Consider the following 26,208-nt stretch of genomic DNA (forward strand, 5'->3'; position numbering starts at 1 on the left):
GGACTGAAAGCCTATTAAAAATGGAGATATCTGTGGAGAAGATTTACTGATCTCTGGCTAACTAGTCAATTGTTATTCAACTCATTTAATCTACCCTGGAATAATGGAGCCGTGCTTTCTACAAATTGTCACAACATGTCCTTGTATTACAAGATTTGGTAAAAACGAGTATCAGAAGTTCAGGGCCCTACAACTCATAGTGCAAGTTGTCTGGAACGGCTGATTATAAAGAGTTTATCTTTAGTAGATTATGCTAAATTCCTTGGTTACTATTTGAATAGGAAGTATTTAAATACAATTATTACACAAACACAGGATTGTTTAAAACACTCAAAACATTTTCTGAACATTGCTCTCTTTTTATATCATTATTGGATGTCTTTTGGTAGCACATTTTAACTACTTTTTAGTCTTGCTTTTAATGTAACATCATATTGTATTACTACTCCAAATTCCCTCTTAATCACCAGTTTTCTTTTTAAACAAAAGTCACTCCTTATGGTCGACAGTGCTGTGGCATTTGAGATGTCTAATAGTCTCAAGCAGCTGTTTGGCGCATTTCTAAGCTTCCTCCCTTCCCATCTTGTTTCCAACGTGGTTGACTGCCCCATGCAAAGCACAGGAATGTGTATGCGTAAGTAATTTGCACACAGGGAGTGGGAGCACTCTGCTTAAGGAAGAGGTAGGGCTGGGATCAAAGTCATCCCTCTTGTGATGTGTACACGAAGCCCAGAGTGGAATGAGCCATGCTGCCTATCCCAGCGTATGCATTTTCACACAAAAGCCTGACAAGTTCACCCGTAAAGCTGTACTTCAACCCTCCCATTTCCAGTGCTGGTAGTTTGCCAGAGAAAACCAAAAACGCAGACCTGGGTTTTCAGAACGAGGGGCTTGCTAGCTCATGCAGCACAGCCTAATGGCCAAGACAAATCTGAGTGGCACAAGGCCTGTTTTGTGTCTGTCCCCTCACCTTTTTTTTAACTTTCCCCACAGGATGCCTGCTCCTGCCAGGTGCCTCAGCGCTGACACCTGGGTTCCACCAGCGGCTCCCAGGTGACTGGCTGCGCAGATGCCCAAGCTGGGTGTTGGTGGGCGCAGGGCTTGGCCCTGGGGCCGAACATGCAAGCCTCGCTGGGCTGCCAGAGCAGCTCCGGCCTCAGCAAGGAACGGCTCACCGCGCCGCCCCGGCAGCGGGCCGCCCGCCGCCGGCGAGGCCTCGTTACTGGCCCAAGATGGCGCCGGCGGTTGCAGGGAGCACGCCGGGGCCGGACACCTCCGCGCCTCGTTGTGAGGGCAAGATGGCGGCGGCGGCGGGTCAGCCCTGTGGGACGGCGCCGGCGCGGGAGGGGCGGGGGCGGGCACGGTTTCCATAGCGCCGGCCGCTGGTGTCACACCGGGGCACTTCCTGGTTGGAGGCCGCCGGTCCCGGGGCAGCAAGCAGGGCAGTGCCGCTGGGGAGGAGGCGGACGGAGGCCCCGGAAGGAGGAGGAAGCTGAGCAAAGGTAAGGGCGAGCCGGGGCGGCCGGCCGGCCACTGTGCGGCCCCCCGCGACGAGGTGGCCGGCTGGACCCTTCCGTTCCCGGGGCGCGGGTGGGGCGTGTGGGGAGATGCCGCGCCGGCCCTGCCCATTGAAGCGGGCGGCGTGGGACACGGTTCCTAGCGCGCTGAGGGGAGGCGGGCAATACCATCCTCCCCTGGGGGGGAGCTCGGGCTGCGCGCACCACCCGCGGGGCTGGGGAGGTGGAAGAGGCGGGAGCCAGCTCCCGAAGGGTACTGGGGTGCTTCAGACTGTTCCATTTCCAGCGGAGAGGGGTGTGTGTGTTCGGAGGGTCCCTACTATTTCTCTTGGAGCGGGGGGAGGCGAAGGGGGCAGCGTGTGGAGAGCTCTGGGGGGCCGGTGCCGTGCGGGGGCAGCTGAGCTGCGTGTGCTGGGGGAGCCCGAGGGAGGCCCTGCTGGAGGTGCCCCTGGGTCCCATTGTAAGGCTTGAGTAAGGTGTGGCGGCGGTGGGGGGGGATCCCCCTCCCCCCAAGTCGTCCGGTTCCCTCAGGAGAGTGAGGGGCTGTGGTGGGCTTGGCCTCCGCAGTCAGAATGGGGCAGAGGCAGGGGAGACTGGGGAGGGGGTGCGTGGCTGGGGGTGTGTGTGTGTCGGATTCCCCTCGGGGCCTTGTTGAGGGCCCCCCTTTTTTTTCTGGATGGGAGGCTGCACCCGTGTCGGCAGCAGGGAGGGTTTGGATGGCTGAAGCCTGTTTTAATGTGGCTTTCTGGCCCTGCTGCTTTCTGTACCTGCTCCCTCCTCAGCTTTTTGTAACACTACAGGTATGTGGTGAAAAGTGCCAGGCTGGGGGTCATGGAGTGGTACAGAAGGGTCCACAGCCTTGCCTGCTTCCCGCAGGCAGTGCTGCCAACAGGCTTTAGTCTCCATAACCCTCCCAGAGTCCTTGGTCTCTGCTGGGACTGTCAGCAAAAGGGCCGGTTATCAGATGTTTCGGGTTCTTTCTGTGGTGTGGGCGGCCGCCTGTAGGAAAGCACCGAAGCCATTGAACTGCCAGCTGAACGAGAGTCAAGTGGTGACTTAAAACACTGTCTCCAAAATCCTGTACCAGTCGTTTGCCTGCCTACACTTGAGAATAACTTTCTTTGTGCTGTTTTCTGTTTGGAGGAGGCAGCTGCACAGCAAGCTGGCTCGGAGTGTAGCTAGTTTTTAGCTTTCAATGAATTGCAGTGGAGTGAAGCGAATGCGCATCTGCCTTGTTCACAACAAATGCATTTTGTGGAGGATCCGTTCAATTAGAATAATTGTATTAAATAATTGTTCTCTATGGTTTATGTAGCTGGACCCTACGATGTAGAGCTGCTGTGTGACAGTCGAAACTCAGACTGTGCTAGGCATGTGTATATTACATACGACGGCCAATCAGCAGCGCCTGAAACTAAAAGCAATTTGCTTCAACGCTTTGTAGTGTAAATACTCCTGCTATGAACAAAGGAGGGTGTGTCATTGTGCTTGTTTCATTTGTACTTGTATTTCCTCTTCTGAGGCCAGTCAATGATTTTGTGTACGTTCTTAAACAGTAATAGTTTTTATTTTGTTGTGAATTTGACGTGTGCGCTGACGGGCATTTTACTGAGCTGGGACACTCAGAAGCTTGATGCTATATCAGGAATTTTTATTATGTTCTTCTTAATAGCTGTGCTTTTAAGTGACTTAGTTTTGCTTCTTAACTTCTGTTGTTACTGATTACAACTTTGATTCAGTTTTTTTGTTACTGATACAACCTTGAAGTTAATTCAACTTGGATGCAGTGAAAAATAAGTATTTAGTAGAACTGCCTTTTAACCAGCTGTTCTTTCGCCCTCTGGTTATACAGCATGGAAACCAGCAATTTCAGACTTAATGTTTTGCCAGCCAGCTATCTATAAAACTTTCAAACATGTGCTTCTGAAATCTCTGTTTTCTTTGAGAGGGCATAACATTTTGGTTTAAAGAAGAAAGTAAATGACAATGAAATACTCATTTGTGCCAGGCAGGCTCTCTGGCTATTTTGTCTGTGTGTGTGTGTGTTTAAACAGTGCAGTTGCATGCTGTTCCTGTGATTTCTGGTTTTTGGGAATTGGGGATATAAATTCTTTGTGTTAACTCCTTGGCATCTAAGTTAAACAGGTAGTACAATAACATACACACAAGCTAGACCTGAATCTTTAATTGCCAACTTAAAGGAAAATATTTTTTCTTTGGGTAGAGTCATAGTGCATAGACTTACAGTATGTTGCAATTCTCGTGCAATCTGGCTCATATTAGTTATCCTGAAACAGAGTATTGGGTAAAAAAAGAGACCTGGATCTGGGTGTGGAAGCAGATAGTTGAATGTATTATTAGTGTGCTTGAATTTGAAGTTGTAAAGAGCTTCTCTCACTTCAGGTATTTCTTTCAAATCTAAATTGAAATGCTAATAGTTTCACAATTACTGAAGGTGAAACCACCAGGGACTAGTAGGTGTGTGTTAGTAGAGGAAATGCTGGATGGAATACAAGGGTTAGCTCTTCAGGAAAAGAGAAGGAGCAAAGGTATGTGTGTGGGTGTGTTTTTTTTTTTTTTTTTTAGAGCCTTGCTAATTGCAAGGGAAAGCATAAAGGCTGTCAAGTACTACTTTGAATAAAAAGTTTTCCGAGATGGTATCTTTCAGCAAGACACTTAACAAGTAATAGTCTTTCTTTCTCTGTTGTGTAATAGTTGGTAGTGTTTCTGTGCAAGAGAGAACCCTACAAGCACTGAAATAAATCAGGTTGTTGGCTGAGAGCACTAAGCAATAACAATTTAGTTTCTAACACATATCCTTAAGAAAAGTGTCAATATTGTAATGCAACAGGAAGAGCAGACTTTCTGATATTTGGCAGTGTTGGCTTTTCCTGATTTTCCGATGCTGCTGGCTATTGCTATACACAAAATTACAGATAAAAGATGAAGCTTTCCTTTTTTAGGGAGTTAAGCACTTTCAAATAAGTAAACTTCAAGTAAATGGTCTTCTGCAAAATGATAACATTGTGAACAAGGGAAACTTTATGAAGCACATATGCAGCATTATTTCAGAGTACAAAAAACAGAATTTAACCAGAAGTCTGTATTGGCTAGTAAAGAGGTACTAGCAATAGCTAAGCAAAATATCTAGTCAAAGGTGTGGCAAGACAGGAGTAACATTTTATAGCTGGAAGTTGGAGTTCATGTTGCTGTAGTGTAACCAAACATTCACTTGTCATGGTTGTGACACATTTTTAGGTAGTATATAGCTGCTACATTGTCCCCTACTTGTTTCCTTAGTGTTACGTGACTAGATTTTTTATAAACGATATGGTGCATAATTATGCTATTATTAGCCTTAAGTGGTTTTCAGAACTGGTGTTTTGTTTTTTCCTAGTGAACAGCCTTTTCCTGTACATACACACAATAAAATGTCATGTAACATGATGTCTCTGAGGCAAAGTATTGTTAGTCTTGTTTACAAAACTAAGGTGAGACTATACCTTTGGAGAATCAAGTTGAATGGGAAACTTCAGTCTTCCAGTTGACTCTCCATAAGATTGAAGAACAATTTGGGCCCAAAGGTAGTATGGAGCTCTGGTCAAAAGTGCTTTGAACCTGGTTTGAGGGCTGTCTGTATGACTCGTATGTTCCTAACATAATAGCTGTAATCGGTCCAGTAAATAATGTCGTAGAAGTTATATTTGCTAATTTTGACATCAGGAATCAAAAGGAAGCTGATAAGACTACACTTCTAATGATACATTTTAACCAGATGGTATTTTTTGATTAGTCTGTGTGAGCTTAACTATTTAATTTAGCAGCCATTCACAGAGAATTGACAGGACCTGCAATTCAAACTGTTTTTCTTCAGTGATGGCACCATCTCATGGCTTTGTGTTCATCTGTGGGTTTTTTACAATGTTTGCATACATATTTTTTCAGCATGATACCATTTTATTCCCCTTTGAAGCCTCTTCCTTACATTACTTTTCAATGCAAAAGAAACTGGTTGTAATTTTCAGTCTGCATCATTACTGAAGGCTTCCTTTTGGCAGTTGGATTTTTTTGTGGTCTGTGGGGGTTTTTTTGTTGGGTTTTTTTTTTTTGTTTGGCTGTTTTATGGTGGTTTTTTTTGGGGGGGTTGTTTGTTGTGGTTTTGGTTTGTTTGTTTTTTTTAAAAACTGGGTTTAGCAATCGATACAGGAGCCGCCTTGTGATGTGACTTCAGTCCTGTGATAGTTTCTCTACTACTTTGCCACATGCTATAATTCTATAAATGTTATGCGAAGTCATACTTGAGATAAAGTTTGATCTCTTCTTTTGTCTTTTTTTATTTATTTACATTTTTTTAAAAAACATTAAGAGATCAGGAGAGTTGAGGCTTGAAATCCGAGTCAGCACAAGATACTATCTGTCTGGATTAGCACAGGTGGTCAGGTTCAGCAAGTTCTAATTGGTGCTGAAGAGAGGACCTAAATTGCCTAATATTCCTTAATTCACAGAAATTCTATTTGTGCAGGTATTAGAGGAAAACTCTTTATAGCTTAATAGACATGTTTGGTTTTTTCTTTTCATCTCAGCTGTGAGGTGTACTTACTTTCATTTAACTGTTCTGTCAGAGTTATATAAACTTGCTTTTAGCAGCAGGATAGAGATTATGTAATAAGTTTTCCAAAATGTACCTACTCTGCTGTCACTGTTGGAGATTTAGTCCTCTGTATTGTGCTTTGAGGAGAGCCAGGTGTATTGTTAGTGAATCCATATCTGCCCTACTTGGGTATCTTTTTTTCATTTTGATTATGAATTGACTGATGTGATGGCTTACAGTTGCTACTAATGGCAACTTCTTCAGATTTTATTTCTGAGGAGGAAGTGTTGGGTGCTAATGCCAACCCAGACTTATTTAGTAAAGTTATTTGTATTTCTTGGGTTTTGAAGATTATGTTTGTAGTGCATCTTCTTGCTAGCTGAGGTTGCTGAAGGAAAATACTATTTTGACGGTATTTTCAGTTACTATATCTATACTATAGTCTTGTACTTAAGAACATTTCTTATCTTTTGGATGCAGTTATATTTTTTGAACTAGTATATGCACACAAGTTTTTAATATGACTGTTAGAAGAAAACACAGATTTTTGAGTTGATAAAATTCAGAATATATCCTTAAGCAGTAAATTTCTGCATTCATAAAAAATACATCTTCATGTTCCTTTTTCTAACAAGGAGGATGAAAATATAGTAGGAAAGACAGTTTATAAACATTTATTCTGGTTATTTGAAGTTGGAAAAAATTACTTGTTTCTTTATTTTTGTATCTTCATCAGGACATGTATACCTCTGAGAAACCTTCTCCAACAAGATACCTTGCTTCAAGACCTGTCTTGGATTATATGCAAAGAAGTTTCCAGTCATGAGTAAGTAGATTTCTTTGAGGAAAAAAAGAAACCTTCAGTTTGCAGCTTAGAAGAAATGTCCTTCTGTAGTGGGTTTTGGAAGGTGTTTTTTCCTTTAAAAGCATTCATATTGAGTTTTGTCTCTTTAGTCCTTTAAAAATGACAAAATAAACCTGAGATTTGGCAGATGGTGTTCTTAATCTGCAAATTTTTGATCAATGTGTGTTCTGTACGACTTCTGTGTTGCTAGTCTGTTGTCATTTCCAAGAAGGTGAATTCTGTAACAAGCTGAAGTTTGTCTTTTTCAGTATAAATAAAACATGTAACTCTGAGTGGAAAATGTCTTGGGTTTACTAAGAGTTCCAAAATATGTGACTGTCCAACAAATTTAAATACCTGGTAAAAATCCAACATAAAATGAATGGACTTCATTTTATAGGGAAAAATAAATATATTACTCAAATTCCAGTATAGAGGTCTGATCCCAAAGGAATTTTGGCATGTGATGGAAAGATCTGAGCCATAGAAAACTGGGGCTTAAGATCTGTTTTGGTGGAAAAAACAGATGAAAGACACCAGAAGTTTTGTTTTAGCCTATATCTGATGGGTAAGATAATATCTTTCTAGCAAGCTGTTTTGAGTATTTAAAGGTCTTTCATAAGTTTTGTGGATGTGAGGCTTCTTAATGTAATTCTTGGCAGCAACATTGCCTAGCCTTACATCATACAGAAATAAGTATATAACTTCATATGCACAGGAACTGTACTTGCAGTGTAGCTTAGTTTCAACACAAGTACTGAATCCGTTGAAGAACGAGCATATAATTCATAGGATAATTATATCCTATGTTAGTAAAATAAGACCATTTGATTTTCTTGGAGGAAATTAGTAAAGAAAATTGTTGGTTGAATTTCTTGTCAAGTAAATGAAAAATGGCTGTTCTTGACATCTGGAAGAAAAAAAGAATACGAGGGAAACGCCAGCAAAGGAAAAACTACACCAAAAAAAGGACTGAGAGAATTGCTGAACTCTAAGGTTCATGCTTAGTGTAAATATAATTCTATAAAAATACTAAAATAGTTCTTTTTTCCTCTTTAATAGTGGTGTTCACACTTGTTTACTTTCTGGCGTTTAAATTATATGTATTGCATAGATGACAACTTGACAGGCAGTTATTCAAGTACCTGAATATCCTGATTTGTCAAATGCTGCTATATTCATTTTCATTTGTTTTATAGACAGTCTTATGTGCTGTGATTACCTTATGTATAGTCTTAAACATAACAAATAATTCAGGCTTTTTGCCTTTTTAATCATAGTTGCTTTGTTAAATGTGACTCACCAAGGTGCTGCTGTGATGTTGTTGGTTTGAGTACACAAATACTGTCATGACTTGAACAAAACACCATTGGTTTTGGTGAGATTCTGATGTAATTCCAGAGTGCAGGGTTTAGCTTTATATTAAAAAGAATGAAGACCTTTATTTAAATGAAAGATAATGCTTTGGCAATACTTTTTGTGGTGGTTAATAGTTACATTATTCAAAATGCAGTCTCTTCTTTGCAGACCACCACATTCTTGTGATCACTTAGATGCTTAAGTCTGTGTGAAGTGATGGGCTGCAAAAGCACAACAGACAATGCCACTTTTTTTTGAAAATACGGTTTAGAGAAGATGAGATGTATGTTCAGCTCGTGTGGGATTTCTTAAGTTTATGGTTTACTTCAGGGAAGCTTGAACTATAGGCATGGTCTGCATGGTTTTAGGCTTCTGTCTTCTAAATACATCATTCTAGGAGGTATTTCTCATCTTAGAAAGATGCATTTGTTTGCATACTTCTGTACATGTAAGTTTATTCACAAAATCAGTGGGGACCTAGAATAGCTAGGTGTGTTGAAAGTGATGGGTGTCTCTAGTATTCTGACCTTGTGCATCACCTAGTGTAATTTAAACCAAAAAATCTATCTAAAAAGATCATCTAAAATGTGGGAACATCAGACTTAAGAAGGCTAATAACTTCTTGGTTAAAAAATCCAGAATGCTGTTATGTGCAGGCTACATTATAGAATCCTACTTGCTATTTTCTTGTGATACACTTCATGCAATATATATTTCCATTGCTGTTTGTGAAGGCCTGTTCTAGGATTGGAGTCCTAAAATGATTAAATCCTCCTAATATCTGTCCTAAATTTATTCACAGGCAGTTCATATCAATTTGAGGGGTTTTGGCAAGCTTATTCACTAGCTTAAAAAGTCTTTTTTTACATTATCATATTTGTTGTTTTAGCAGTTTGTTACATAGAGGGTATTATTTTCTTGAAATAGGTTGTGGAAGTAAATCTGTAATATCCTGGTACTTTAAAAGCACAGACAAGCTTATTTTTAAGCAAACGATCAGTTAATTTTTTTTAGAAAGTGAATGGGTGAACTACTGTTGTATAACTTGTAATACTTATCAGGTGTGTAGATAAGTAGCTTGGATCCTGTTGTACTTCCCCAATATTGGGGAAGATCCAGTGTTGACAGAATTGCAAAGTCCACTGTTTGTGGTAGTTGGGCAATAAAAAGAATCTGAAAATGTGTTAAAACTGAGGCAGTCTCTATTGAGGCTTTTATTTCTGCGGAATGCCTTTATAAATGTCTGTTTTCATAAATAATAAGGATAAGACAAATGTGTATTTCCAATTATACTTCATTGTTGTGTGCCCCATAGGATGGTGAGGTCTCATGCTTAAAGGGTGGGTAAAAGTATACATGTTAGTTAACTTAGATTGATTTTGATTTATTTTGTATTTAAAGATAACTTGTCAGAGAAATCCTGGCTGTATGTAACTTGCCTAGACTGTTACACCACAGACAGAGTTGGTTTAATCACCTGCATTTTCTCCAGCTGCTGACATTGCTGCCAGAAAATGTGTAGTGTCATGATAAATTCTTAAGATTATAAACTGTGCTCTTCATGTTTGGGAATTTTCTTGTTCTTTCTCCTTTGAAGGATGGTCAGTGCAGTGAACTTACTTGAGCTGCTGCAATGAACAGAGTTTGCAAACAGTTAAACTAGTTGTTAGTACTTACTGTTGCAACAAGTTGCTGATGTTTTCATACCCCCCCCCCCACCCCCCCCCCACCCCCCCCCCCCCGCTTAAATGTATAGGGTGCAGTGCCAGTTGTTTTTTTATTATTATTATTCTGCTATCAGAATAAATTGTACAAAATAATTCTTCCCTGGCTTTGTCTTTCTGCTTTTAGTTTTGTTTCCCGTGCCCTAAAAAATTAGCACTGCTTGCAGTTGGGAAGTTAACCTGCTCTTCCTCATGCTTCAGTATCATCTCTTCAGGTTTTCTTCACAGTTTTGACTGAGGGTAGAGGTGCATTTTTTGTGTTTGGAGAGATGCTATGCAGTTTTATTTTTGAAAATGATCAGTGTGGCCTGGTAATGAGGTGGGAAACTTTTTGCTTCACCAGGTCAAATCAAGACCACAATGGTGTGATTAAAGGTTGCTTCTATTTGATGGTTGGTTATTTGTCTTGACCTCTTATTACAGCTGGCTTTCTAGTTTTGTGTTCATGGAGAAACTTGGGTTCTGTGATTTCTAGGGAAAAAAATAATAAAAATTTCCTTTCTTTTGAAGTTCTTGTGGTGTTTGTAAAGAAATAGTTTTGGCTGTCAGTTTCTCTGTTCATGAGCAAGACACTTGGGAATTAAAACAAATGTTAAGGCCTGCCTTAAGAAAGATATAATACTTTAGCAAGTATGCAGTGTTATTCCTGTGCTTGCAACTGAGGAAAAGTTATGTTCTGGGCTTCTATAAAGCTTCCTACGCTAAGAAAGGTCTGTTTAATTAAGGATGGCTCAATTTTTTCCCCCTCTTTGTAAGCCAGAATGAATCTGTAGTGAACTGAGGACCAAGTCAAATTGTTCGTAGTTCAAACTGTTTTAGTCTGGAGGAGACTCGGGAAGGGATCTTATTCCACTCTACAACTACCTAAAAGGAGGTTGTAGGCAGGTGGGGGTAGGTCTCTTCTCCCAGATAACAAGCGACAGGACAATAGGAAATTGCCTCAAAGTGCACCAGGGGAGGTTTATATGGGATATTAGGAAACATTTCTTTACTAAAAGAGTACTGAAGCATTAGAACAGGCTTCCCAGGGAGGTGGTGGAATCACCATCCGTGGAGGTGTTTAAAAAAAATGTGTAGATGTGGCACTTAGGGATGTGGTTTAGTGATGGACTTGGCAGTCCTGGGTTAGCAGTTGGACTTGATGATCTCAAAGGCCTTTTCCAACCTAAATGATTTTATGATTCATTAAATACATTTTGGGAAATGGACATTTTCTTGTGGCTTAAAGTGTGAGGTGGCTGTGCATTTTGTGTATTTTGGAGTAAAGTGTTGCAAATAATTATAAAGCTGATGTATGTAGCTTAAGAGGCCTTGTAGTCCTTTCTTTTCAGTGAGCTGAGAGAAAGGAAAAAGGCTAAGTTCTGATCCATACTTAAAACTGCATGCTGGGGAAGTAAAGCTTAAAAGTAAGCTAAAATACCTTTATAGTGAAGTATAATAACGAATAACTAAAAGATGTTGGATTATTATGTAAAGTTTTTGTTTTATTTTTGAACCATGAACCTTGAAAACCCATTTATAAAATACAAGCTTGAAGATACAGTATGTGAAATGTTTAACAATTCTTCTGATTTCATAGCACAATTATCTTCTAATCTTTATAAATGCAATGAGTTGAGAAATAGAAGAAGCTATTGTCTCCTAGGTTGTCTTTACTAAAATTTCAAATAGTAATTATTTATGAAAAACTGAAGATCTGAATGATAATTGTAGGACATAGGGGGATACAGAGCCATAAGGCAAATCTGAAAAAGGTTAGTTTGGAGGCTTGGGATACGTTTAAGATATTTAAAAAGTCAAATGCTAGTACCCCTCACCCTACCCCCTGCCCCGGCAGTTCAACAATCTGGGAAAGAACGAAACCCACAAGGTATGTAAAATAGCAAGCTACTGTATATTAACGACCCCATGAAAATCACTTAATTGATAATGTTGTTATTTCTTTTGTTTGCTCTGTCTTTTTCTTGAATCTGCCAGGGGAAGTTACCACTGTGTGCAACTGTAGTGACACATGAGCACTTGGATCAGAAGTCATAGTGTAGTAACTGTTTGTAGTGGTAGGATGGAAGTATGAAAATTGCATGTATACAGAGTTGTTTGGCTCCTGAACCTAGCATTCAGGAGAAGTGCTTACTCTCTTGCTTCACTTCACAGTACTCTTCTATGTTGTCATAATTCTCTTCTTTTTCTTCAGATACTGCTAGTTAATGCTGTATCTGTTGGCTGTCCCCTCAGTGTAGTGCAGTTAGTACTTGAGGGAGACTATCAGTAAGTGCGCTGAATGGAGTTTTTTGACTTAACTCTGGCCTCTCAGTCTGCGTTTTAGTAAGTTGCGGAAATTTGTATGGACTTGTGGAAAAGCTTTGAGTGTCATTAGAAATGTCTGTCCTGTAGGAGCCAAGGCTGAACTGAGGGTGTTTAAAATTTCATGACCCCCTTAAAAGGTTGCCCTTGCCAATAGAGGGGGTGGTGTCCTTTCCCTGTCTGAATCCCTTCATTCTTCCTTATTGTAGGAGCTTTCATGAGGTTGATTTGAATTGGGTGGGCTCCCTGAGCTGTTTACTACATAGCTGCATGGATGGTTGTACTGCTGTAGTGCAGGGAGAGAAGCTCAGGGGTGAGAATAAGTGGTTGGTGGGTGAAACTGTCCTTTCCAGTGGTAATGCTGTTTTCCCTTGTTTGAAGTGTGTGTGGAACTATAGTTTAAGGAATGTAGTAATCTTAGGCTTCCTCTAAACTAAGTGAGGAGAGGCATCTCCAGGGGGCTAATCAGATGTTAGATGACCCACTTTCTCACCAATGCTTTAATTAAACTGCTCCTCTAAATACAGAGTTTACATTAGTAGTAATAAAATATAATCCCAAATACTTGACATGCACAGAACTGATGACCTTGGAGGAAATTTAGGCATGTTAGTAGAAACTTACTTTTCTTAATATTCTCATTTTATGATGATGGATTTTTTATTTAATCAATTGACATAATGATGCAACTTCTCAGAGCTTGTGACTTTTTTTCTTTTTTGCTGCTAGTACAGCTGTAAATTTATCAGAACATAAAGCTTTTGAAAGCTTTTTGAAATTCATTATTTAAACAGACTTTTACAGGTTTGGGTTTTTTTTCTTTCATAATCCTGTCTTTATTTTTGATCACTTCGGGATATTTAGGACTGGTAAGTTGGGACTTTCCTTGGACTTAGAATTTATTTTCAGTTTGAAGATGATGACAAATATTTTTGAGTTTTGTTCTGTCACCTTTATAAGTGAACAAAATAAGTCTTCAATCTCCATAGACTGAAGTGAAGTCACTTGCTTTTCTTAAGCATTGCAGGAGGTTGCAGCCACCAAGAATTTATCACATTCAGAAACTGTGCTTCTGGGTGGTAGTTCGAAGTTCAGTGGTCTCACTTTCTATAAGGCTTTGTCAACAAACAAGTATTGTGTAGTATTTACTATTTCATTCAAATTAGTTTAAAAAATTAGCTTTACTATACATTATTGAACTTCTTTGTATGTATTTCAAATACATCTATTGTATATTTAAAAAATTGTTGTATTTTTAAAAGTTTTTTTCTGCCGTAAAGGGAACTTCAAAGCTATCTTCTTTCAGATTGGGCTTCTTCCCTGTGGATTTAAACTGATGGTCAGATTGATGTGGCTTCTCTAAATAAGTTAGTGCAACACCTGTGTTTAAACCAATGTAATTTCTGTTTGTAAACCAAGATGTTGGCGCTGGTGGGAAACTGTTGTTAGTTTTGAACTGACAGGAAAGTTGTGGCAGGAAGATTACCATTACGAATGTTACTGGAGGATCAGTCTCATATACATGAGTACTGCTCCCTGAATATGTCCTTTTTAGGCCCTTGCACTTCACATTTATTCTGTCACATTTGCAATGAAAATTAAGGTTGGATTATTTACAGATTACTTTATGACACTAACTGTGTGTGTATCCAAAATAGCAAAGAAGATATGTTTATAACAACATATGTATTTAGACACTCATTATTTTACATTTGTAGTATATGGTTTTTATATAACTATGTTCTATTTATATTATGATTTATATACTTACATAAAATGTCTAACAGTTCTTTTATTTATGTGTTTATATGTAGAGGGAGAGAGTTATCTTTCTAAACTTGTCTGCCTTTCACTGTTCCAATTGATGGCCAGTCAAGACTGCTGAATTCTTACAACTTATTGGCATACACAGAAGTACATGCCTTTGGCATAATAATATTCTCCTGTTACAGTTTTTTCTTTAAAAAAAATCTTAGTCTTTGGGCCTATCTCTGTACTGGTTTGTATAGAACATGGCACAATAATGCCTTTATTGTAGGTCTTTGGTACTTCAGCAGAAAGAGTAAGTAGCAAAAGAACACTGTAACCTTGTTCTCTGGAGCGAGTATCAAGTATCCACCACTATGTAAGCAATCCATATTTCTGGGATCCTATTCATCCTGTGATAAGTTGAGGGTGGTGTTCAAGTACATCCCAAAGGGGGAAGGATGCAGAAACTCACAGCTGAAATACAGATAAAAAGCAAGAGCTGTAAATATAGAGGTTTGGGCAGGCACCCCCCCGTTTGTGTAAGGCGCTGTGTAGATGCGGGACAATGTTGTAGTTACTGCAAGGGAGGACTTTCTAGAGGCTGCAGTATTAAGCTCTCTAGTGATGTTATAGTTTCCTATTGAATTAGAGAATTCACAGAGCAGCAGCTGAGTCAGATGAAGGATTAGAAATGGGATGAAGTAGTTTTCCAACAACAGGGCTCAGTGAAGTATTTAGAGGACTTTCCCTGCCTGTTGTGAGTCATGTTATTCTCCCTTTCTGTACAAATGATTGAGTAATATGCACCACTGGGTTGGAAAAGTGAAGCTATTGGTGCTCATTAGTGTAATTTTATCACAGATAAGAAAAATATATGGGCTGCAGCCTGATCTTGTTATGAACATTATTTATGTTCATATCCAAGAAAAAACCCCACCTGATTTAGAAGATGTGCAGTTATTTTAAGCTAAATTGACCATGTTTCAAGTGAAATTACTCTGACGTTATTTACCCAGTTTTTGATAGTAAAAAACTTCTTTGATTTGTAGCACAGATGGAAAATACTTGGGGTTGTTGCTGTAAGTGGAGTTATGCAAGTAATTCCAGCAAGATTACTGGTTCCATGTTTGTTTAAAGGTTTTTTCCTTACTTAAACTATCTGATCTGTTGTCCTTTCAGTGTTTAAAGGATGGTTGCAGATGTTTGTGTAAACAAAGTAGCTGCACTTAGGAGATACCCTGTCCGATTATAAGGTTTGTTTAATCTCTTATTAAAAAAACGCCCCCTATAATTTAAGATATTTTAATTCTTAAAATTAAGTGGGACATTGGCAAGATAACACTGGAATGTTTTTCAAGGCTACTGGTAAACCTTTACCTATTCTGCTCAAAATGTCTGAAGTGAGCAAAAAGCTGTGTAGGACTAGTTTGGGAAGTTGGTGTGTTGTGGTTTCTTTTTCTGCCCTTCTCTTCTCTCACTCCCCCCGCTTTTTTTTTTTTCCTCCTTCCCCCCCGTGTTATTTTGTGTATCATAATTATTCTCTGGAATGGAAGGCATACTGATGTGCTGTAGAATCTGCAGTGCTTTTTGCCAGTGCAGTCATTAATCTAATAGTTTGCTAATATAAAAGGGCACTTTGTTTTAATAAAGCACTTTGGTTTGCCATAGGAGAGGATTCTTGAATGCAGTCTTTCTGTTTTACCCTTGAAAAGCTCTTTGAAAATCTGCCTAATTCCATGGTAGAGTGCTGAAAGGCTCACTTGGAGCTCTTTTGAGAAGGAGTTAGACTTCCCAGAATTTAGAGACATAGGGAAGTAAGTGTCTCACAAGAATGTGTTCTATTACATTCAGTGTAAGCTTTTTCCTTTTTTTAATTTTTTTTCAGCAGAATTTTCTACAGCATTATATGAGTTTTATGTTGTGATGCTACTATTCCAGAGTTGTAAAAACATATAACCATCTTTCCCTGCCCTCCCCCAGACTTACTTTTTGGAGGTGACACTTGTCAGCCACAGCTTTCTGTTCTGAGTGTTGCTGTGTTACAGCTATACTTTGTGTCCAGGCTGTTCCACAGACCCTGCTTGCCATGCGCACTTCAGAGCAGTTATATTTCATATACTTGACATCTGGTTGTGAAAACTAGGCAGGCTTTTAGACAGGCTTTTAGCTTTTTTTTTTTTCCCCTCCTCCAGTTACAGCTAGTTGTAAGATTGTAAGAGTGTTTGAAGGACACTGAGGTTGATCTCGGAGGATGGGAGAGGAAAAAATAGGTTTGTAGTTGGCCTTGAAAAGATTAGGTACAAACCGAAAAGTGTCAGTTTTCCTTTTGGTTTCCTTCCCACTTCCTCCCCTGCCCCCCCAGCTCTTTTCTATGCCGGAAGCAGTGACCAAAATGTCTGTAGTTTTTACTTTACTTTCCTACCACACAGTTAATATATTTTTTTAGGGCAAAGGCTAATGAGTCACTTTTAGTGAAATTTCAATATTTATTTACTCCCAATACATTCAAACAAACATTTATGTGAAACTCGCTGTAAGGATTCTGGGTGTTGTGAGGGTTTTTGGGGAGTTGGTTTCAATGCATCAGTCATTAAGTGGAACATCCCTTTTGGAGAACTAACTTTTAACTTACAGTTTTGTTTAATGCTGTATATTCACTGGTCCTACAAGGTGGTGTAGCAAGGCCAGGTTACCTGTGTGTTGTCCAGTGAAACTTAACAGAACAATTTCAAGGATAAATCTGCTGCAAATGGAGGATGATGACACTTTTTATTCCTGGTCCTTTAGCACTGGTGTTGTACCACTGGTAGTTAAAATAGTGGATTACAATGCCTGACTGTAGTATAGGACAGAGTGGTGCAGTTCAGTCCCTTCTTGTCTGGACCACGGGCAACTGTTTGCTGAAACTTGGAATGATTTTAAGTTCCCTACAGCTACAGGGAGAGCGTGGAGAACAGTAAATGCACTACAGTCTGCCAAAATTGGGACAGTCACTAGGGCGTGTGCATTCCTCTATCTTTGCTCTTGTAATAGGTAGATAAGATGTTCTTCATTTGGATAGTTTGGTTGTCTTAAAGTGAAGCTGAGTAAAGAAGCCTGTTTCACACTGCTGCTTCCTGCCTCCATCTCACATAGTTTACCTGCAAGCAGTGTTGCTAAGATGCCCAGGTGTTTCCCCCATTTTTTCATTGATGAGGGAATAGGAGAACTCTTTGTTAGTAGCAGAGGCATGTATATGCTGTATGGGAAATAGGACTGGATGTGAAGCAAGTGTGATGTCCTAGTTACAGCATGCTACTAAATAAATCTGTTTATAAGAACAGAAGCAAAATGGAGATGACCATAAAGATAGCCATAACCAGCCACTTAACAAGAATACACATCTCAAATATAACTCTAGCATTAATCTTAAGTAGTCATGGTGGATGTGATTGTCATATTCAAATACTAAGCTTGGGTTTTTTTAAGTATGTTATTTAAAATATGTTTTAAAAGACTGCGTTTTCTGAGTGAATGTAAAAGGAGAGCAGGAGTGAAATCTGAAAGTCAACAGTTGTCTCACATTGGAACACAACTGTGATAAGCAAACAGACCCAGTTATGTTTCCTTCCAAAGGAGAGTGGATCAATTCTGGTCTGTGTGACCTTCAAGCTAATTTTGTTCAGTTACTTTTGAAGTGCTAAATTCTTTCTTCCCTAACGTGTGTCTGTATAAGAGCTTTTTCATCAATAGGTAAGCTAAAATTGTGGGAACAGATACCTTTTAGTGATGTGTTCAAAAACTTGGTTTAAAATTTTTTGGTTGTTGTTGTAGAAAGCCATACTGTAGATTATTTGCTACACAAATTAAGCCTGCAAATACATGGGCTTAATAAAAGTACTGTGTATTTTGTGGTGGACTAATAAGGTTTTGTAGTTTTTCTTTGTTTCAATGAGGTAAGAGATTATTAATCTTACTAATACCATTTTCAACAGGAAACCAAGTACAGGTTTAAATGAAAAGCAAAGTTTTTATCTTTTTTTCTCTCTCTGATAAAACTGTGCATTCAATTCAGTCTTTAAGAAATTAAATGCATCTACTTTGACATCAGTATTGACACATAAGAGTAATAGGTTTTTTTTGTTAATATTGCAAAAATAAAAAAAAGTCTTTTAATGAGTAGTATGGCTTCTTTCTGTATGCTTACATTTGATGGAATGTTTAATAATATTCTTTAGCTTGAAAATACATCTGTCTATTAATACTGCAGCTGTCACCCAGATCCAGGAGATGCAAAATAGCTGCATATTCCATTTGGAACACTGCATATGCAGGAAATACAGTATATTGTTTGGAAAAATCTTTTAAAACTTTCTGTTGGCGTAATTACAACTTCATAAATGTTTGGTTTCTTTTTGGGACTCCTAGCATGGAATTTTTTTCTCAAAATATCATTTGCAGCTATAACTATTATCAAGATTTGTACTGCAATATGAGGGAGACAGACATTCTGTGGTGTGGTGGCGTGTGTGCATTCACTGGGATGAGATCTTGTGCTAACACTATTTCTTCCTCATGTTTTAAGAAAACACACCTTACTTTATGGCATATTTAAATGAGCTGCTTAGATACACCATTTTTTGGGGGGAATATGCCATTTGCTTTGTTGGCAGTTCCTTTATTTACTGGCTAATGTGCCTTATAAAGTGGCCTTTTGCCCTCTGAAGGGCATGGTGTGAGGAGACAGAAATAGGATAAATTTGCAGATCCGTAATGAGAATCTGTGGTTCTGTAGTTGCTCCTTATCATAACATATATGTAGCTTGTTTAACACGGTCCTAATCACATAGTTCCAAAAGACGTAAGTACCTCTGTGCTGAATCAAGGACTTCTGCTTTGGAGCCAAGGCTATCCCTTTTGATAAGTCTTTACAGGTTAAATATCTAACAGCTTTTAGAAGCCTGCTAAACTGTGTAGTTTAGATGCACTTGTGTATCTAAATCTGATTTGCAGTAAATATATGAGCAAAGACAGTAAATACATGAGCAAAGTGCCCTTACTTTACTCATTAAGGAAATAGGTATAAAACACATTTATTGGGAGGGAAAAAACCCTATACATACATGTATAATTTTGTTGGGGTTTTTTGTGGTGTGGTTTGTTTGTTTTTTTTGGTAGAGTGTATAAGGCGTATTTGAAAACAAACTTTGATACCGATCTCCATTGATGTCTGGTGTCTTAGTAGGAGGATGATAAAAGGAACATGGGCAGTTCCCTTGGTTTCATTGTGGCTCTCTGGGAAAGTTGCAGTCTATCTTGTTATAATCTAGATCCGCTTGCAGAAAGTGTTGTAGCAAGAGCTAAGGGGGTAAAAAATACTGTGAATTGGGTAAGAAGGACGACATTAGGAGTGCTGTGCAGTGATTTCTTTCACTGTGTGCAGTAATGTCTGCTGAACATAGTTTTTCTGTCTTCCCCCTTTCCTGTTTTTAGCATTTGTTTTTCTTTTTTTGGGGTTCAAAAGTTTTTTGGCTGGAACAGGTGGAATTTATTGACCATTTACTGATGTTCTCCATCATCATCCTGATTTTAATGAATAGCTTTCTTGTATGTTTAAAGTAGAAATAAAAAGCTTTAAAAAAAAGTGAGCTAATGCCTCTCATCCTGTTCGATCAGTGTACAGATAGCTATCTGTTACAACTATTACTTCTCCAGTGTTTAGGTCAAGTTACTTTCCAAGAAGATGTGTTCTGTCCACATCAGTTTGTTTTAAAAACTGCAGCCACATGTTATGCTTTGACATAGTAGTGGTAAGTGCTAAAAATTAAGAACAAAAAATATTCCTAAGTGAATACATTTTCTGTGGATTAAGCAGTTTTACTAACTATGTAGGACCTTTCAGAAGACTCTGAGGGTATTTATTTATTCTTATGCATGCTTTGCAAAATGCATAGCTAGAAGTAGTCCTCTTTGAAAAATGAGTGCCTTGAGTAATAAAAGGGGTCATCTCACTGGTGCAAACATTTTCACAGGAAAGGCTACCAGAATTCCACATATGAATTCTTGAGTGCATTAGGTTTCTGGGTTTTGGGTTGTGGGTGTTTTTTGTTTGTTTGTTTTTGTTTTCCCACCTTCTTTTTCTTTTTAATGGTTCCCTTTAGTACATTACTGCCAAAGAGTAACCTGTAGAAAATACTGAGGGATTCAGCTCATAGGTTGGAAATTTATTTCAAAATATTAGTGAGAAAGGATAGATAACCTACTTTGTAGCTGCTTTAGTAATAATTTGTATCATGATACATTGCCTGTCTTAGCGCTTAGTGCTTATTTATTTTGAGATACTAATTTGAAGACATAATTGTGACAGAAAAAGTCAGAGGAGTGTCATAAAACAAAATGTTTCTATTGGTACTTAAGGTGTTGCCAGGACTTAGCTGCTAGGTAGACCTTATCTGAATTTATGTGTGTGTTTTTTGTTTTTTTTCCCCAGGAAATCAGCAGGTTTTAGTGTGAACTCATGGTGCAAACGTTTTTGCAATATGCTGTTCCTTCTATTTGCTATTTAAAGAATCTTTTCCTAGATAATGTGCCTTACTTGTATTTCCTCAATCCTTTAAACCAATATGTTGTTGAAAACTTTTGTCCTGTTTATGAAATAGTTGTTCCTGATAAGAAAATCTTCATTTTCTGAGCCCCTTTGCTAAGATGGGAGGGAAGGTGAAGCAGTTGTCATGTGTGGTTTCTGAAACTGCAGCGTTTAAGGCAAACATTGAGACTGGTCATTAAGAGCAGCAACCCTTGCTTTTGGTAGTACTTTTTATAGCCCTTGTTACAAAATCAGTAGGACTATTCATAACATGTTGAAGCACTCTCTGTGTTTTGCACTTGTAGATGTAGAAAGAAGGGTCCAAAGAGCAAACGGACCTTGGGTCTTGTAAATCCCCATCTCCTGTCTGTAACATCAGACTCTCTGTAGTTCTGTGAAAGAGCAACCAGGAGTGTTTTGTGTGTGTTTATCAGCTTTCTAGATAGTGGTGAGACTAAAAGCTTGATCCTGCTTCCATTGCAACAGGTAGCAACAGGACTGGACCCCAGGCTAGTACCTTGCCGGCCATTGTGTTATGGGCTGTCAGTTTCTTTGCGTGTGTCAGGCCTGAAAGCTTGGTATCTTAAACATGTTTAGCGCCTACCAGGTAGGGAAAAGGACATAAATAATTCTGGCAATGGGGAGCATAATGTAGGATTATGAAGACACATCTGCACAGGTTTCTGCAAAGATGTGGTGCAATAATTTGTATGCAGTCTGAATTCTAGACTGTTCAGGTTGATTGAGATGGAAAAAGAACGGTCACAGTAACTTTGCATCTTGAGTAAAATGTGTGCAGCCCTATCGTTCATATGGATGAATGCCCTCAAGCCATTTTAGGGTTTTCTTTTATTAGTAGCTTGTACATCTTTCTGTAGATGAGGGCACAACAAGCAGGCGCTGTTTTGGGTGGCTGCAGTGCTGCCTGGTATTACCTTGATGGTTCTTGATGTTTTTTTAAAAGCTTGGACAGAATGCCATGAATACATAACCATTAGAGATTATAAGAAGGGAGTGCAAGAGAAACGGTGAAGTTTTACACAAACAAATTCTGATATTTTTTTTTTCTCCCCCTGCTTCTTTTCCACTTGGCAAATTCCATTGACAAGTACCTGCTGAGCCATACTTTTGCAGCATCTTTTGTGCTGTAAATATGTTACCTCCTGGCAGTGTGCATTATGAAAAAGAACTGCTTTCAAAGACCGGTTAATTATAATTATGTTAATGGAAGCATTTTTAATTTGGAGTGATGATAGCTGATCAACAAGGATGCAGGTAAATCTTTTCATTATGGTTAGGACAGGTCAAGGGCTGTACACTGTGATCCATAAAATCCCATTCTGGTTAACTGCTCCTTCTCATACCAGTATATTTCATCAGGTTGATAACATGTGCACGATTTCTGTATTCCCTACAGTACTGAAGTTAGGGAAGAGAAGCAAAATACAAGAGCATCATCAAGCCCATACTGCTTAGCAAACTAGCTGTCAAAGATGAAAAATGCTTAGCAGAAAGTCAAGTGATAAGCACTGAATATGTAACTACTTTTCTCTTCAAACAGAATCTACTTAAATTGTTACACGAAATTTATGACACAGTTACTTTTTGGGTTACCATGTGTATCTGTGTCAGAACTGCTGTGGACTTTGTGAATGTTCTTGCTCACTGTTTTGTTGGGATGTGGTTTGGGGGGTGGCAGTTGTAGTGACAGCTTGTATGGAAGTATCAGATAGGTTTCATGAATCAGAGTGAACTATAGCCAAGTTCTCACTCATAAGTAACGAACGAAATTACATGATTTAGCTAGTTAGTGTGTTTTATTTCTTGAAGTCTTTTTTGTATTGCCACTTCTTTAAAGCAGGTTTAATGTTACTGTCTTGGTAGGTGTATAAATTGATTTGAGCAAAGAGAAGTAGCAGCCACAAAACTTATTGTGTAATTCTTCAAATTCGAGTGATTTGTCTAAGTTTGTTATTTGTCATAAACACCATGGCTCTGCTTCAGACTTGGACCATTTTCTTTTTTTACATTGCACACAGGATGTTTAGTAAACTTGTTTACATTTTCCTAAATTAGTTTTAAAGCTTTGGGGTGGTTGTTTTCAGTTTCTTTCTACATGACAATTTCCGTAATAAACAAGAGAGAGTAACTACTGTGCATGCCATTTTTTGAGATTATTTCATGTCAAGGGAGGCAGGCGTGTGTGAAAATAATTTCTAGTTCTGAACTTCTTGTGTGTCTCTCTTAGAAGCTCAGAGCAGGCTTCAACCTACCATTTGCTATTGGGGAGAGAGAGATACTGGTGACTATGGGATGAAAGCCCATGGCTATTCTGCAGACTTCAGTAGTTACTGGTTTTGTGTTTTCACCATAGTCTACTAGACCTGCAAATCATCTGAGTCCTTTTCCAGTTAATTATCTTTGTCACCAGCAGGACAAGGGATAGTTTTGAAGAAGAGGAGTCAGCTTTCCTGGGTGTTAATTCCTAGCTATTGAAGTGCCCTGTTTCTTTGTCAAAGTAATTTTGACACAAAAGCAAGTAAAAAGCATGTCTTATATTCCTTTCTCTCTTCCTCTGCTCCCCTTTCCCTGCTGTTACTTTGTCAGTCCACTGTCCTCTCCTTACTCTGACACTTGAGAAACTTGCTGTAGAAATGAGATCATCTAGTTCAGTTAAAAATCAGCTTCAGGGTTTGCAAGGTATATTTATGTTTTAGTTGGTTAAGTAGATGTTATTACTGAAGATTTTAGTCAATCCTACTTCTTTTTTTTGTTGTTGCTGCTTTTGTTTTTTTTCTTTTATCTATCTGTAATAGGTTTATGTAAGGACCATCAAAAGTTTAGTAGTGCTGTAAAGGTAGTTGTGTTCATCTGTGAACCGTAAACTTAAAAGCCAGCTTTTCAGAGGAAATTTGCAATGTAATGTAGCTGTAAGTAATGCTTTTCCTTTGAGTTTTTATCTTTAACTTGAAGACAAGTTGTTTGGTAACCTAACTAAATAAAGTAAGAACACATCATGGCAAGATAATGGTGGGAAAGTTCTTGCAGGAAGAATTTTGAGGACTGGATTAAGTAAAGGACTTTCAGGTAAACTTCAGCAGACAACGTTGCATACCTGTTATTTCAATGTTTTGAAATTATAGTTGTTGTGGAAACATCTGTTTATGGTAATCTTTGCCTTACCTCTCTACATATATATATATATATATATTTTTTCTCATTTGCTGAAACCAGGAATTTAAATTTAGATACAGGAGTTAGAAATTATTCTTAATATAGGAAGTTGAGAATTCTGTTTCTAATAGTTTGAAGAATCCTTTTTCAAGAAGAGATAAGTTAAAGTTGCACAGTATGTCTGCAAGCTTCCTATTGAGTGGACGCTTGAATATTTGCAGGATGGGAGAAGAAATTGGTCAGCTGGTCATAGAGAATGATTTTACTTTGTTTTGCCAAACTAAATATGATAGTACTTTGAATTGCTATTACTTCTAGCAGAGAGAGATTGATGGTCAGGCTGTAAATGAGCCTGACATAATAGAAATAGTTTCTTGTGCCTATGCTGTGTGTGTTTCAGGAGACTAAAATGCATGTGGATAAACATGCTAGCAAATCGAAAATCTGAAATGCTTGTGATCAGCAGCTGGAAATGGAAAGAGATGACCTCTCCTGCGCCCCCCCACCATCTAACACTTAAGCAAAGGGAACAGAAGGTTTAAAGGCCAGAGAATACATCTTGCTGTGTCTCAGTTGTGGTCTGTGGTTTGTTTAATGTTATGGGTTTTGGAAAATGTAGTTGGCTTCCTAATTCACTTTCTTTGTGTAGTCAAGGCCTCGCAATGCTGTGTAGCAATTTAGTTTCCTAAAGCATTCACAGAGCCTCTTCAAGGCAGACAGTTACTTAACGTGATCATATACAACTTAATTTTTCATTACTTTTTTTTTGTTAGCTCTTCAGAGGCTTTGACAGAAGGCACTTCTGAAGTGCCTTTAATGTTTTCCAAATGGTGTTAAAAATGTTGTGGGGCACATACTGCAATTTTTCTGCTTAAAATTACCTGACAGAAGTAATGATAATATCTTAGCTGAAATAGTTTTATGGTCCTCTGGTGGTGGGAGAGAGAATGCCTGAAATACTCCCAGGATTTCCAGCCTGTCTCCCGGTGTGCAAGTGTGCAAGAATTCCTGTCACGTACAAGGGTGTCAGAGGTGTGTGTTCAAGGGGGGAGAAAAGGAACCTAATGAATCTCTTTTAAGTGCTTGCTTGTGTCTGAATGGGTTTAACAAGCTAGATTTAATTTTAATTCTTTGAGGAGTTCTGATGCTGGCTTTACACTGCACTGGTAGCTCTCTTAAAGCATTATATGAAATTTCATGAATTGAAACAGACTTTAAAAGAGGATGCAGGCATGCTTCTTAGATACTGAGCTTAGGGGAGTATGTTGCGTATGCTGGCATTCATTTCAAGTAGTGTTTTCTTTAGTTAGTTTGTGGTGTGAACATTTCCTTTAAACTTTGTTCAGAGAAATCTGTATGCATTCTCTGCAGTGAATAATTTTAAAATGTTCTGTAGAAATACATTTAGAGCTGCATGCAGTTTTTTGTCTCCTTGTGCTGAAGTCACTTTAAATCCATCACCCCAGCCTGTAGAGTTGTCAGGCAGAAATCTTCCTGTGAAGGTAGATGAGTTGTTCCTGCATCAGTTTTGCTTGAACATACCGAAGGCAGCCATGTAATAACATGTAGTAATGAATGAAACCTGTTGGAATTTTAGAAGAGCATCTAGTATCATTGATCTTGCTAACGAGCAATGATTCAAGTGCTACAAATTGTAAAGGATCTGGTGTCGCCAGCAAGACGGAGAACAGACGCTGCGAAGAAAGGTAAGAGCAGCACTGGGATATATTCAGTGTTCCGAGTATTTGCTGTAAAACAGAAATTTGGGAGTTTGGTTGTAGTTAAATTGTGTACTTAATGTTCTTTGTTGTGGCATGTACAGCTGCCATAATTTGGCTTTGAACTATATTAAGCCTAATTGTTACAGTTTTGCAACTGAGCTTTCCCAAAGAGAATCCCAGTAATCTTTATTATGCTGAAGATGGAGTTTGTCAGTGTTTGTAACAGCTACTGTTGTTCTAAAGAACTTTTCCTTCTTTTTCTGTGATAAAAATGTTTTTCTTGTCATAGCTCAGGCTGTGAAAATAGCAAACATATTCTGTGTAATCTCATCAGAATAGTTTTTAGAGCCTTAAAGTTCTAAATGAGAATAACAGCAAAAATGGGCTGCTTTAGTGCATATGGAAGGGAGAGAGACTGAAAGTACACAGCTGCAGTGCTGTTTAGGATTTACAGTTAGGTTTTTCTAGGTTACAAATAATTTCAGACCTAAAATGGCTATTGTAAGTGTACAAAACATTACTTGAAATACCAAATTATTGTTTGAAATTAATTGATGTCAAATGCTTTTCTTGTTTTCTTCAGTGTGTTGAGTGTTGGCTTTTTACGCTGAAGTAGTGCCATCCTTTGTGGTATCTGGCATACTTATCTAATTAGGAACT

General features: G+C 38.7%; 1 protein-coding gene across 3 annotated transcripts in view; it reads left to right on the plus strand.

Moving 5' to 3' along the window:
* The first annotated feature begins 1,370 nt into the window (after nt 1–1,370).
* Nucleotides 1,371–26,208, plus strand: part of USP6NL (USP6 N-terminal like) — a 130,647-nt gene continuing 105,809 nt past the window's right edge. For 2 of the 3 annotated variants that reach the window (XM_055807939.1, XM_055807941.1), the window contains exons 1-2: nt 1,371–1,502; nt 6,845–6,934. Coding sequence is in view for 1 of the 3 variants with exons in the window: in XM_055807941.1 (XP_055663916.1) it covers nt 6,931–6,934 (4 nt within the window). In the remaining 2 variants the exon portion in view is untranslated. Of the gene's footprint in view, nt 1,503–1,953; nt 1,978–6,844; nt 6,935–26,208 lie in introns of those variants that run through there. The other variant, XM_027790530.2, reaches the window with a different exon arrangement.

The sequence above is a fragment of the Falco peregrinus genome, chromosome 6 (assembly GCF_023634155.1).
Source record: "Falco peregrinus isolate bFalPer1 chromosome 6, bFalPer1.pri, whole genome shotgun sequence".
Classification (NCBI taxonomy): Eukaryota; Metazoa; Chordata; class Aves; order Falconiformes; family Falconidae; genus Falco; species Falco peregrinus.